The sequence below is a fragment of the Clinocottus analis genome, unplaced genomic scaffold (genome assembly GCF_023055335.1).
Source record: "Clinocottus analis isolate CAN_PGR_092001 unplaced genomic scaffold, fCliAna1.0.p SCAF_4, whole genome shotgun sequence".
In the NCBI taxonomy this organism is placed as follows: domain Eukaryota; kingdom Metazoa; phylum Chordata; class Actinopteri; order Perciformes; family Cottidae; genus Clinocottus; species Clinocottus analis.
In genome coordinates, this window is record NW_027176153.1 from 11,327,920 (window position 1) to 11,340,950 (window position 13,031).

General features: G+C 43.5%; 1 protein-coding gene across 2 annotated transcripts in view; it reads right to left on the reverse strand.

Annotated features, from left to right (window-relative positions):
• Positions 1-1,184: 1,184 nt before the first annotated feature.
• The window catches only part of mtcl2 (microtubule crosslinking factor 2), an 84,714-nt gene continuing 72,867 nt past the window's right edge, over positions 1,185-13,031 (reverse strand). For both annotated transcript variants that reach the window (XM_068598115.1, XM_068598114.1), the window contains exons 17-24: positions 12,875-12,991; positions 10,983-11,029; positions 10,654-10,783; positions 9,892-10,467; positions 9,491-9,758; positions 9,189-9,401; positions 7,727-8,157; positions 1,185-7,205 (exon numbers count right to left, since the gene is read on the reverse strand). In XM_068598115.1, the coding sequence (XP_068454216.1) occupies positions 7,059-7,205; positions 7,727-8,157; positions 9,189-9,401; positions 9,491-9,758; positions 9,892-10,467; positions 10,654-10,783; positions 10,983-11,029; positions 12,875-12,991 (1,929 nt within the window). In that variant the 3' untranslated portion in view covers positions 1,185-7,058. The remainder of the gene's footprint in view (positions 7,206-7,726; positions 8,158-9,188; positions 9,402-9,490; positions 9,759-9,891; positions 10,468-10,653; positions 10,784-10,982; positions 11,030-12,874; positions 12,992-13,031) is intronic.

Here is a 13,031-nt window from a genome sequence, read left to right on the forward strand (position 1 = left end):
ACGTGCGAAGAATATTACCGACAGCGGCTTCAGCCACAAACACACACGACACTATGCCGAGGTACAACAATGCAGATTATGACCACACCCTTCATGTGGTCCCTAATTTGATTGTGCTTGAAGTATTATTTCCGGAGAGGCACAACGCTGCAGCATATAAGCTCCGCCCACCTGCAGCCACAAACACACCTGCAGCTTCTCCTGTTGCTGCAGCTGCTGAGAGATCTCCTGTCTATTAACTTCCATCCTCTCACAGTTCACCAGGAGCTTTTTCTTGTGAGGTTAGTCGTCAGCTGCTTGCAGGGCCGTGCTCTTGTTGTTTTTTTCTGAACGGACGAGCTCCTTCTTCTCTTCTTTTCCCTTTCAGTCTCTTGTCCCGACGGCAGCAGGTTGAGCGACCATCTTCCCTCCCTTTCCTTTTGTATTTGTTGCACAAACAAAAAATTCAGCCCGAGGTTTTACACACCGCGCTAGTTCTACTTTCGGTTCGTCTCTATTCCTTCCCTCGAGCAATTGTAGTTCATCTTCTGTATCTTGTTTCTCAGCTAGGTTTCACCTTCCCTCGCCGCCCCTCCTTATCCCATTCAATGTTCTCCTCATTGTCTCCCCCCTAGCTTCACAGATTTGCAAAAACATACCAGCTTCATTTCAACAAGAAAAGACATATGGGGATTCAAGACAAACAAAGGGATAAAATGATTATATAGCTTCCCAAAATAAATGTGACTACAGAGTTTGTTTAGTCTGCAGTTCTGGCTACTTACAGGGAGAAAGGAGCGCTGCCTAATTACTTGGTATAATTCTACCTTTTATATTGTGTTTTCCAAATGCCACAACAAAACAACATCTGTCCACTCCACTTAATGGGTTAGGTCTTTTGTATTCATAGAGATAATAAGCACTTTCGCAGCCGAGGCTTCTTAGGAACATTTACTCCCGTCTGTAATACTGAGGACTGTCGCTATGCCGCCTACGAACAACAGCGTCGTCATCGTTGGCTTCTTTTAGCGATGGCCGCAACATGAACCAAACCGTTTTAGTTGCCTCTACTTATAGTCACTTGACTAATAGCCACTAATCTGTTGTCAAAGACGGAGGACAGGGGGACAAAAAGGGGACATTTTACCCAAGCTTGTATATACAAAAGCTTGTATATACAAAAATGACAAGAAAACCAACCATGCTAAATTACAACAAACATTTATTGGTGAATTCTATGACAAACAGGAGGCAGTTATAATATCTTGTTTTACAAGCTACATCGGTCAGAGAGAGAAAAAAACCTTCAAATCTTCAACCATTTACAAAATCCACTTTGATCAAATTTCCTCATCTCCCTTCTTAAGCATTTGCTGCCTTTTTTAAAGTTTTTTTGTCAGCTTTAAAATGCACCTATGTACAGAAGAAATGCATACGTGTGTCTATACAGGGAGAGTGCTACATACTTCCACAGCGACCTGGTTTAGATCCGCTGTGGACATTCAGCTGTTCTCAAAGAAACAAAAGGAGAGAGATAGAACAAACCTTTTCTTTCTTTTCCAATTTGCAATACAAGCAGGGACATATTTCCTTCATTTACTTTGTCATTCATTACATTCTCCTTTTATTCAAGAAAACGGGTGTTATTAAAAAAGACAAAAGCAGGTTATATAAAGCAAATATACAGGCAGTCTCTTGGTAATAGTTTAGCTTACATTTTGAACAGCTAAGAATTCATTTACATATTCCCAGGATGTAATAATCATATGAATGGTATGGAGACGTGTTAAAAAGGCTGCTTTTCAGGCTGTGACACACACAGGGAACGATGAGACTTGTGGTTTGCGCCATGCAACCTGTAAGAGCTCATCAGTTATTGGCTGGTGATGATGTGCGAACTATAAAACTGTCTGTCATTGGCTGCTATATCTGGTAATTATAACCTGAGGGGGCGGAGCAAAAATAAACACCTGACGGGCAGGTGGAAAGGCCTGAGAGGCAGAGGCAGAACTGACCAATGACATCGCAGTAGGAGAGAGTTTTGAATCTCATGCTGGAGAAAATATATCCACGTGTGATACCATGAAGACCGGGTAGGTGTATTTCCAGCTGTGCATCAGATGTTATTATAAGAAAAAGCAAGAGTTTTAAATCATTACAAACAAATTATTTTATTTTTTCAAATCAGCTAAAAGCATTAAACGATGTTCTGTGTTTTTTTGCGTCCTCTAATATGAAATGAACCCAGCGTCAAAACAACATAACCACGGTCTGCTCACACAACAGCAACACTAATGTCTAAGTCATACTCTACTCCTGATACTGAGATCCCTTATTGGTAGGCAATGCAAATGGTCAGTCAAAATGTATAGAAGTCAAGCAACAGTCAAAGATTGATGCAAACACAGATCATTCGACATCTTAAGACATCTGATCCTAACTCAAGATGCAATGAGCCCTCATGCCGTTTGTACTCGGTGAAGTCAAATGTGTGCAGAACAGTTAGTGTTTAAATTCAAGCCAGACCTCTTTGCAGAGGAGAGGCGCAAATGTAGCGTTAAAGATACATCCGTATCTTATTGTCGTGTTACTTAATGAAACGTCTCAGAGTTTGGTGACGGTGTAAAGAGTGTAAGAGGTAGAGCAAATATTTTTACTGGATTTATGAATGATCAAATGAACCAATTGTTTGAGCAAATGATGCCAAGACTTCTCTAACAGTTGTCAGTAGTGCATTTTGTAAAAAAAAACCAACAAAGTAGATTTGTTTCAGGTTTGTGCTTTTATTTTGTAGGGGGTTGCGGTCTCCCAATTAATTATTAATTAATTTCCAATTAAAAATAAAAATCCTACTTCCTTCTTGCCTGAGTGTCATCACACACTCTGCCAAAGGTTTACCTCCTTCTACAGAAAGCTTTTTTCATCTACTCACTCATACACACAGAGTATGTATGGTTATGTTGTTGTTTGTGTTGAAAATCCTACAAATAAATAAAATATATAAAGACCCATTACTGCCATTTGGTTGCTGTTTTACATGTTTGAATTACTTACTATGACAGATGCTGTAGTTAGCATCAGAGGACAGAAATAGTGCCAGACCTAATATCAGAGTATGATATTGGTTCATTTGTGGCTTTAGTGCCTCATCCTGGTGTGTGGTGGGAGAGACTGTCATTACTGAACGGTGGTTACATTCTGCACTGTCTATCAACTTTGCCAGCTCTTTAAAAAAAAAAAAAAAAAATCTTTATTCAGACATAATGGAGACACACAACTTATGAGGCCACAATGAATGGAAAAATGTATTCAGCTGCTTTTAAATGTCTCTCTGAGCATGATACTACTAACGTGTGTGAACTATTTTGAGTGTCGATAATAACATGTTGGCCAGCCAGCAAATTTCTTGACATGCAGTGTGTGCTGTAATTCGCGCTGGACGGCATTAGAGTTAGAGGCTAATATTGGGGAAAAGTGGGAAATGTATCATCATGTATACCAATCTGGATTCTTTTAACCGGTTGGTTGGCGGACATATTAAGGCCTGTAGTCAAGTGTTGTTGTATGATTATTAGTCATTGATTGTATATCTGAACTGAAATGTGCCAGACCTCCTGACTAGGAATACCATGACATTAGCATACACAGCTGTGTGCAACAGATGCAAACAGCTAAGCATGCTACTACTGCCACGCAGAAGCAGTATATTTAGCTCCATTTTGAATAATTATAGTAAACATAACCGTGGAGAGCCAGCAAAGAAGTGATTTATGCTGAAGGGTTGGTATTTTTCCAGAAAGGGGTTTTATTTTTCCGAGTCGGTAAAAAGCTAGTTCTGACGTAAAGGTCACCGCTTTGCTAAGTAAACGTTTGCGATCTACATCTGAGAGAGCTACATCTAAGCGAGCTGTTTCCCTCCTCTTTTGTTGTTTTTTGTAAAATCCTTGTAATGCATTATCATCGAGACAACACCAGATGTGGTTTAATAATTGTGTGAGGTAACTACAAAGCTTTAAAAGACAAAGTCATGGAATGTAGACAGGAATGGACGTGTGCTTAACCATGTTACCTGTGCTATTTGGAAGCATTTTAATCAGGTTATATGATGTCACGTGGTCTTAAACCAATCAGACCGCTTGCTGTTGGATAAGTGTGGTCAGATACCGGACCGTCTATTCTCGTGCCGAGCAGCTTCAGAAGCGGTGACTGTTTTCAGATAATTGGTTTTCTACCAGCGTTGATGGCCGGAGTGGAGACAGACGGCCATCTACAGATATTTAGACTGTGGGTTTTCCTCACTGTGTTATTTAAATGCATGCACTGTTACTGTAATGCCCTATTTTTAAACTGCTGAGTCATGAAATGGTGTGCAAAGATGGAGGAAAAACACTCGACTGCAGCTCATAAATAGACAGCCGGACAGACACAATTCACACTAAGTAGCACCATGATAACGAAATAGAAATAATAGAAACAACAGGCTAATAAATCAGCAAAAACATCCATATAAAATAAACAAAACAAAAAATAATTTACTTTCCAGAAATACAATAACCCGTGGTATAAAAAAAGTTAGTATAGTGTGCATACTATGTCCTACTATACCTGTAAACCGTCTTGTCCGTCCTCCATTGTACTACAGTACTTTATTGTAGCTTTACTTAGTACAGCCTGATCGCAATAATGTGCATAAAAACAATCTCACCCATTTAAAAAAAAGGCCTGCTGTGTTTGTTTGTGTTTTTTTTAAATATGGAGTCCAGTTTTGGTGTGAGCTGACGAAAAGGTAATCTGACAGGCACTTTGAATATCTATTGATTGATTAGAAACACAACGTGGCAAACAAAGGGACAGGAGAACGAAATGGACTTAAAAAAACTTTCAAATATGATTGTTTTCAGTTTACAGTAGTTTTAGGTTTTCAATTCACCAGTAAGACCATTTGTGTCAGTGCCCCTGTAACATACTTCATCTTTTACGTCCCTTAAGTTTTTGGAGAACCTACTTGAAGACATTTCCTTGAATGTATTTCTCAAAAAGTAAAAACTCATTTATTTCAGTACTCGGGCTTCAAATAAACAGTCACAGCTCGTAGCATGTTGTTGTTCCCCAAGATCACGTTATAATGCTACATTTTTCAAAATGCGTATAGATTTTGTTGAGTAGCTACGCCGGCGGTGTAGTACTACTACACAAAGACAGTTGTGCGTGAGAGAAGAGCGGAGAGAAAAGAGGAAGTATTAAAAAAAAAAAAAAATCCCCTTCATTAGTCCTATAAATGATGCACTGGTACACCATATCGCTGAGAATTCAATAACTAAACCTACATACAAACCGTACACATACACACATCTGGGAACGACTCTCTTAATAAAAGGAATGCATCTGAATTCTCCTTTGACACGGTTTAGACTTAGTGAGCGTTTCTGGACGATGAGCATTTGGAGTTTGGACACACGTCGTATCGGACGCCATGAAGCACAGTCGGATAGAGATGCACCGATATCGCTGACGGACAGCGGGTCAATCTCACCAATGTAGTTTAAACAGTTCTTAATTATGTAAGTCAGATTCTGTGACTGCTATCTAGTGTAAACAATGTCAATGTTCTGTATTTTCTTTACAGAAGGAAGCAAATTTGAGTACTTTTCATATTCTGGGCGTTTGTGGCATGATGCCAAAGTCTGAAAAAGCGGTTGGATAAGTTTAAAAAGTCCTATCAGTGCATCTCTAACCAATGCCAAGTGAAAGACTGCAGACGGGCTTTTAGGTTAACGATCATCAAAGGGTTAAGGATGAGTCTTGACATCGGTTAAGAAATATCTCAAAATAGGAAAAGGAACAGGCACTTTCTGCCTGCTGTAACAGGTTAAAAACCCAAACTATAATTTTTTCCAAACAGGAAACAACACAACGCGTTTGAAGTGGTTATTTCTTACATATATAGGGTTTAGTAATCATGACTACGATGCCACAAAACGCCCCCGTGTTCGCGGCCAAAGTCCTTCTGTGAACATAATGGACAGTTACTTCGAAACAAGCCTGGGGAGCCTTTTGTTGTTTGGGTTTGCAACTACGCAACGACCTGTCGGAGGTCAAATCAAATCAGTTGTATGGTCTCAGTTACAGAGCTGACCAGTCCAAACATCAATCACTCGAATCCAAGTCTGGTCATGCTGGGATTTGTAGTCCAGTGGAACAAAAATCCCTCCTTCAGTGATCGGATGTAGCGGGAGGACCGTTGAATACCAGGCTGCAACTGAAGCAGACGTGTCATCAGAAGGAGGCGTTGTCAGATCCCTCGCTGGAATGTTATTGTGCTAAAGAACAAAAAAAGCATAATTGCATTTCCCAACACAGCATGTGGGAGTTTATGACAACAAATTTTAGAGAGAAATTATCTTAGATTGATGGTTTCAGAGTCGCGACAACAACGTGGAAGATCTTTCCAGCTTTGACGGTGTCTCCTCCATTTTACACTGTGGCTCTCAAAGTAACACATGCACTTTCGACGCATACTCAAACTGGGACGACGTCCTTTGTTCCTCCTTCGCTCATCTGTAAATCCAACATGGCTACTTGTCCAACAACATGGTGGCAAGACGACGTCATCAAGGTGGATTTTCTTTTCCAAAACGGACCGTTTGTAGTACCTTATTTTGTAAAGGAGGATGGGCTAGTACATCTGGTCCTGACATCGTAGTTTTACTTGTTAGTAAGTTCGTAGAGTTGTTCTTGTTTAGTAAAGTGTGTCAGATTGTGTGTGTTTTATGTCCTGCTGGTAGGTTTGTGATAGTTGGATCTGTTGCTGGCTCCCTGTCCTTGGCATCAGAATGGTACAGTCCAAGACGAGTGTTGTGAATGTGTGCGTGTGGCAGTGGGTTTGTGGGGCAGTCTGTGCAGTGTGCCAGCAGTGTGGCGTGATGTTTGGCAGTGCACCTGTGTGGCAGGTTTATGTGCGTACGTGTACATTTGTTTATGCGTTTTCATGGCAGTGACGTACAGTGTTTGTGATCAGTGAGTACTGCGTGTGTGTGTGTGTGTGTGTGTGTGTGTGTTGCGTGTCTTTGACGAGGTCGTCACTCGTTGCAGGTATCCACCTTCTCCTCGGTGGCAGCTGGAGACTCTTGTGGGCGGTGCTTGCACTGGCCGACTGTGTGGCGAGCTGCTGCTCTTGATGGTCGGGCGATGCAGGAGGACTGGCCAGCACAGTCACAGGGTGCATCCTGGGAAATGCAGAGATGTGTTATTAATCCAAACACTCTTTTTTTCTTCATATTATATAATGAACATATTTGTAAAGTTTAAAAAAAGACCATACGAGCGCTACAACTGTTTTAAGGACCATTTCATAATGCAGTGCCTGTTTTTCTATATTTACAGGTCTCTGTTTTCACTTATTGTAGCTGTGATTGTTGATCCCATAACAAATAAGACTTGGCTATGAAGTGGAGCCCGGTGTGTTCCTGTCTGGTCAGTCGGTGTTTGCAGTTAGCCAATATGAGCAAAGACAATCTAGTTTTTGAAATGATTGTAAATAGTCAGAAATACATCATAAAAAAATCTAAAACTGAAAAAAAAACATTGTTCTACTGCAATGGTAGAAACAAACATCGACCTTTCTAAAACCCGGTTTAATTGTTGGCAAAGGCGCTGTAATGTACAGTGAATGTCATTTAACGTAAAAACAACCACTGATCCGGTCCTCTTTACGGGTCATAATAAAAGCACATTTCAGCGGACGCACCTCTGTCCCAGATCCTGCGACGGCGCCCGCGTTGTTCACCATTTCCTTCCCTCCTCCCATGATACCGACCATCTCCTCTCCGGCCGTCTGTCTCATGAACCTCTTATTGACGATCTTGGTCACGCTGTCGTTACATGCGGCCAGCGCTCCGAATCCCCCGACCGTCATGCACTCCGGCTTGGACTCATCCGCGCCGCCGTAACTCCCCGAGACACACAGGCCTCCGAGGCTGCCACTGGGGTCTCTCGGCGCTCTCTCCTCACACAGGGCGACTCCTCCTGGGCCACGGCTGTTGCTGCAGACATTCCTGAAGAACTCCTGGACCAGGCCTCCGTACCGCTGAGAGCCGGGCTCAGATCCACAGACCGGAGCACTTGTGGGTTTTCCTACGGCTGGAGACTGCCGGGCTGGACTGGCTCCTTGGCTGGCTCCTGATCGCAAACAGGGATTCAAGGCAGCGATGATATTTCTTTTCCAGAAGGTGGGGTTTACAGGACTGATTGAATCCTGGATGCACGCTTGATAAGGCGACTGTGGCTCAGTGGTGAGCAGGATCGTCTTACAATCAGAGGATTAGCGGTTCGATCCGCTAGCCCATGTGGATGTGTCCTTGAGCAAAACACTAAACCCTAAATTGCTCCTGTGGCTGCGCCTACGGTGTATGAACGGTTGATAAAACTGATGTGGCACCTTGCATGGTAGCTCCTCTCATCAGTGTGTGAATGGGTGAATCATGGTTCATGTAGTGTTAAAGTGCTTTGAGTGGTCGGACAGACTAGAAAAGCGCTATACAAGTCCAGGTCCATTTACCATTGCTGACTCGGTGCTGAATCCTCAAAAAGCAAAACTCAGGAGTAAGACTGCGTTACACTTGAGTTGTTTAATATAAAATAAAACTAATAAGATATGTATTTTATTTATTCCGAAGAAAATGATTGGGCCAGGGATTGATCAAAGATTACCATGGAAGAATAACAAAAAAACTGAAAAAGGAAAAATATATACAATAGAGTAATAAATATCAAGTGTATGAGAAGTAATGACACCAGAGCAAAAATATAAAAAGCTGAACAAAGAAGTTTGAAATTTTGAAAACAAAAATGTAATAAAATGATGGTAATAAGTGACCTGTGCTGTCTGAAGACCTGACAAAAATAACACTGGCTAATTTAACATTCTTACATTACATTCAAGCAAAAAGTTTAAAGTAAAAGTTAATGAACATCAGCAAATATGATTTGGTTATGGGAAGGCCTTTTTTCACAGCCGACATTTTGACATTTTCAGGATAACCACAGGTCACCGATTAGCAGTCTCCATTATAATCAAATGTCTTAATTCGCTAGCATCAATGGGACCCTGAAACCAAAGAATTCTGCCATCATTTATTTTTTCTCCTGTTTCAAATGTCAGAATGTCTTCCATGAAAAGTTTTTATTTTTATTTTCACACAGTATCTTACCTCCGTCCCCCCTCCAGAGTGACTCTGTGCTTCCAGAGTGTTCGACCACACTGAAGAGGCTGGAGAGGCCGTCGTTGAGGCCGTTCAGGACGGGGCTGTCCCTGGTGGTGGTGGAGCGAGCCCAGGCCGAGCCTCCGCCGATAGATCTTTGCTGGAGGCTCCACAGGCTCCGGTCCCTGGAAGAGGAACTGCTATCCAGTCTGGAGGTGGAGCCTAAAAACAGAGCCGTCAGATATCTCTCCTTCTTCCAAGCAATCGTGTTTACAATGGCTGCTAGACGCCAGGGAACAAACTCTAATTACCAGAAGACACTCTGCGTTGCAGTTTCGGTGATCCATACTTGGGTGAACAGCATGGCCTGTCGACGCGGCTGTGAACCTTGTCCAGGGACGTGGATATTTGCCGCGTTCGAGCGGACACTAGCGAGGATGTTGTTGTTGGCGAGGGGCGAGGAGACCAGGCTTTGGAGTGGAAACTCGACCCTCTGCCGCCGGGGAGGTTGTCGGTTTGAAGCCCGACGCTGACAGATTGCGCAGCAGTCTGCGTGGACCTGGTGGACATGCTCACCGCCTGCGGGGGGAAGTGGAAAAGATGGAAAATGTTGAGCGTGATAGGTTCAAATGAATGCATATTTAAAAGAAACAAAAAAAAAATGGCAAAACAATATAGTTCTAAAATCTTTTTATCATTAAAAAATAACTACCTGACACCCAGGTTCCTTGGAGGATTTCCTCTCCAGAGAGGAAGAGCGTATGGCCTGGCGGACACAGTTGGTCATCTCCTTCATGTCATCACTCAAGTTGGCGGAAATCTCCCCGATCTCCAGGCCGTGGAAAGCTGACGAGGGCGTCATCCCGTCAACCGAGCCGGCAACGCTGGGGATTGAACCGGCGATGCAGGCACTTCTGCTCTCCAGCAGCTCCCTGTGCTGCTTGGACAGCGAGCTCAGCCATTGCTCGTACGAGGACGAAAAGGAAGATGGCGGTTGCTGCGGCTGAACCTCAAGGGTCTCCATCGCAGCCACGCCTACGTCTGGCTCACTCACTCCCAGGGAAGAGCTCCCGTTCTGGGCCTGCTGTGGCTTTTTGCCCTCCTGGCTCCTCCTTCGGTGATCCATGCGCCTTACCGCAGGAGGGCTGTAGTAGATCCGGATGCCGGTGCGGTCTGGAGCCGTGTAGCTCCTCTGGACGGTCTCCAGATCCAGCTCTGATCCCACTAAGCTGCTGCAAGAGCCGCTGGGACCGTCCCAGGTTTTACAGGTGTCTCCAACCTCTGGGGTCTGTGATAAGAGAGCGGGGACAGGAAAAAACAGTGTGAAATAGTGGTCAGTATATTGTTATGCAAATCATATAACATTTACAACCTGTATTTATTTCACTGGTGTTCTCAAACACACCAACGCAAAGTCATCGCAATAAACTGCACATTTGAAACCAGTAAATGTGTAAGATCAGAACTTATTCACCTCATTGGTGAGGTAGGTCCAGTTCTTCCTGCTGAGGTCACCCAGCTCTGGGGCAGCGAACTGAAATCTGTCCTTCTGATCGGCTCTCCCGTTGACTTCTGGGCCGTCCAGCGCCGACGTGGATTTGGTTCTTTTCATTGAAAGAGGAGAAAAGAGAAGTACAAGTCATGCTCTGCTTGTCAAGATGACACATTTAAACATGCAGAGTTTGAATTGCATGATTGAAAAAGTTCTGTAATCAAACAAAATGTAATTAGACAAAGTTCTGATGTCCTCCACATGTTACTGACTGATGTAAAACTAGTGAGCTCGTGTGTGTAAATTCTTACCTGGGTGATCCGGTTCCATTCGCGGCAGAGGACTCGCTGCCTGATGACTTGAGGACAAAAAACCCGGACTGTCAGTGAGACCACAGAACTGTGTATATTGTTACATCTTATTAGCATTTTGAAAACACACCCTGACAGACATCCACTGTACACATTCATCTCCTGGCCATCCCCTTTTTCTAGCGCTGTTTTTTTTGGCAAGGGGAAATGGAGACTGACAAGTATAATCTATCTCTGGCAGACAGAAAGCAAACAGACAAAACACACACACAAACGCATACACACACAAACGCATACACACACATGCACGCAGACACACATACAGAGACGGTGATGCTGAGTCAGTTTGTTTCACACTCACCAGGTGATCTCAGACTCTCATTTCTCCTCAGAGGGAAAAGGGACATCTGCAGATAATTTGCTTAGTTATGCAGATAGATTGATGGATTTATGACCAGCAACTCACTGAACTGCAGACCACGCAGCATGGATGTGTACAGTATACTGACTGAAAGCTACATATATACTTGTTTTTAGACTACATTCCCAAACAGGGTTACTTGTACCCAAGGGGGTACTTCCGCAGTTTCCAGGGAGACAAATGCAAATGTAACGAGACTGACCTGGATGCTGACGGTTCAATTGTGTGAAAAATATCCACTTTGAAATAATCATTGGTGTGAAATGGTGTCGATGAAGGGGTACTTGAGTTGAGCATGTGGGACACAAAGGTACCACTAGTTAAACCTTTATTTTTCTCTTAAAATATTGTTTCTCCAGAAAATCTAGCCCAATCCACCCAACATCCCATTTCAACTGGAAACACCACACTTGTACAGTAACTCTAAAAAGCTCAACCGACCCAAACATCCATCTCCGCTTTACACTAACCGACCCGATGGGGGCACTGTACTCAACTGTCAGGAGTCTCTGGGAGGCCCGACAGTATAATGCAAGCAGAGTAGACAGCAGATGTGATTTGTGTGAGGCAGAGCGTGACACAGACACACTCTGAGAGACTCAGACAGAGTAGATTAAAGTATGACCAGCTTCTGTCTCCTGCCAAGTCTCTAATGCAGGACATTAAATGGAAGGAGTGAGACAGGATCTCACACAACAGACGGGAGGGAAGGAAAAGGAGGGACCAGAAGAGTAGTGAAAGGAAGGGGAAGACAAAGACACCCTCAAACTGAACGCCATCAGCGCCGCGGACAGAGGAGAGATGACGGGGCAGTGACCGACTAAACGTGTACATCTTAATTTCTTTGTGTGGTTATGGGAAAAAAAAAGATGAAATCCCTTCTGGACATGTTGCAGCAGCTTGGCATTGCCCTGGTGTGTAATCAACAGATTGGACTGACCACAATCAACACCTGCAGCTACTTGTCAAAGGATCCCATGAGGAGACGGCAGCATGCATCTTTGAGTCTGTTTTGACATTTCTTATGTTGCTTTTAACGTTGACATATTGCGTGATATCTTTGGTTGTGTGTATTAGTGGACGGAGGCCCGAATGGACGTAACGGGCAGATGGACGGAAGTAAACCGACAATAGGAGTTTCACGTGAAAAGTGGAACGTATTTGTTTTCGGTAAAACAAATACGACGGCAAACATCCTATGTGTATTTCTTTCTAGCTGGATGATGCTGCATTTCGGGGTCTGTAAAACATCATCAGACGTGACTGGACGTACACACACGTCATCCAATGACTCGATATGCTTTAGATGTCCTTTTTATCTCAGACTCCCTCGTCTTCTCAGATTCCATCACCCGAGATACGCTCGCCTCACTCCTTATCTCTTCTTCATCTTTGACATTTCTCTCTTTCTAATGCGCTCACACACACAGACACACACACACACACATGCACACACACACATACATCATACCTTCCCCTGTTGCGCAGTGGCCTCTCCCAGTCTCTGCTCCCACTGAGCTCTTTCCTGGCTGAACCTCTCCAGCAGCTCCATCTTCTCTCTGCCCCAGTTCCTCTCCCCGATCTGGAGCTGATTGGTCCGCAGGTGGGTCACGGTGGGGAGACGAGAA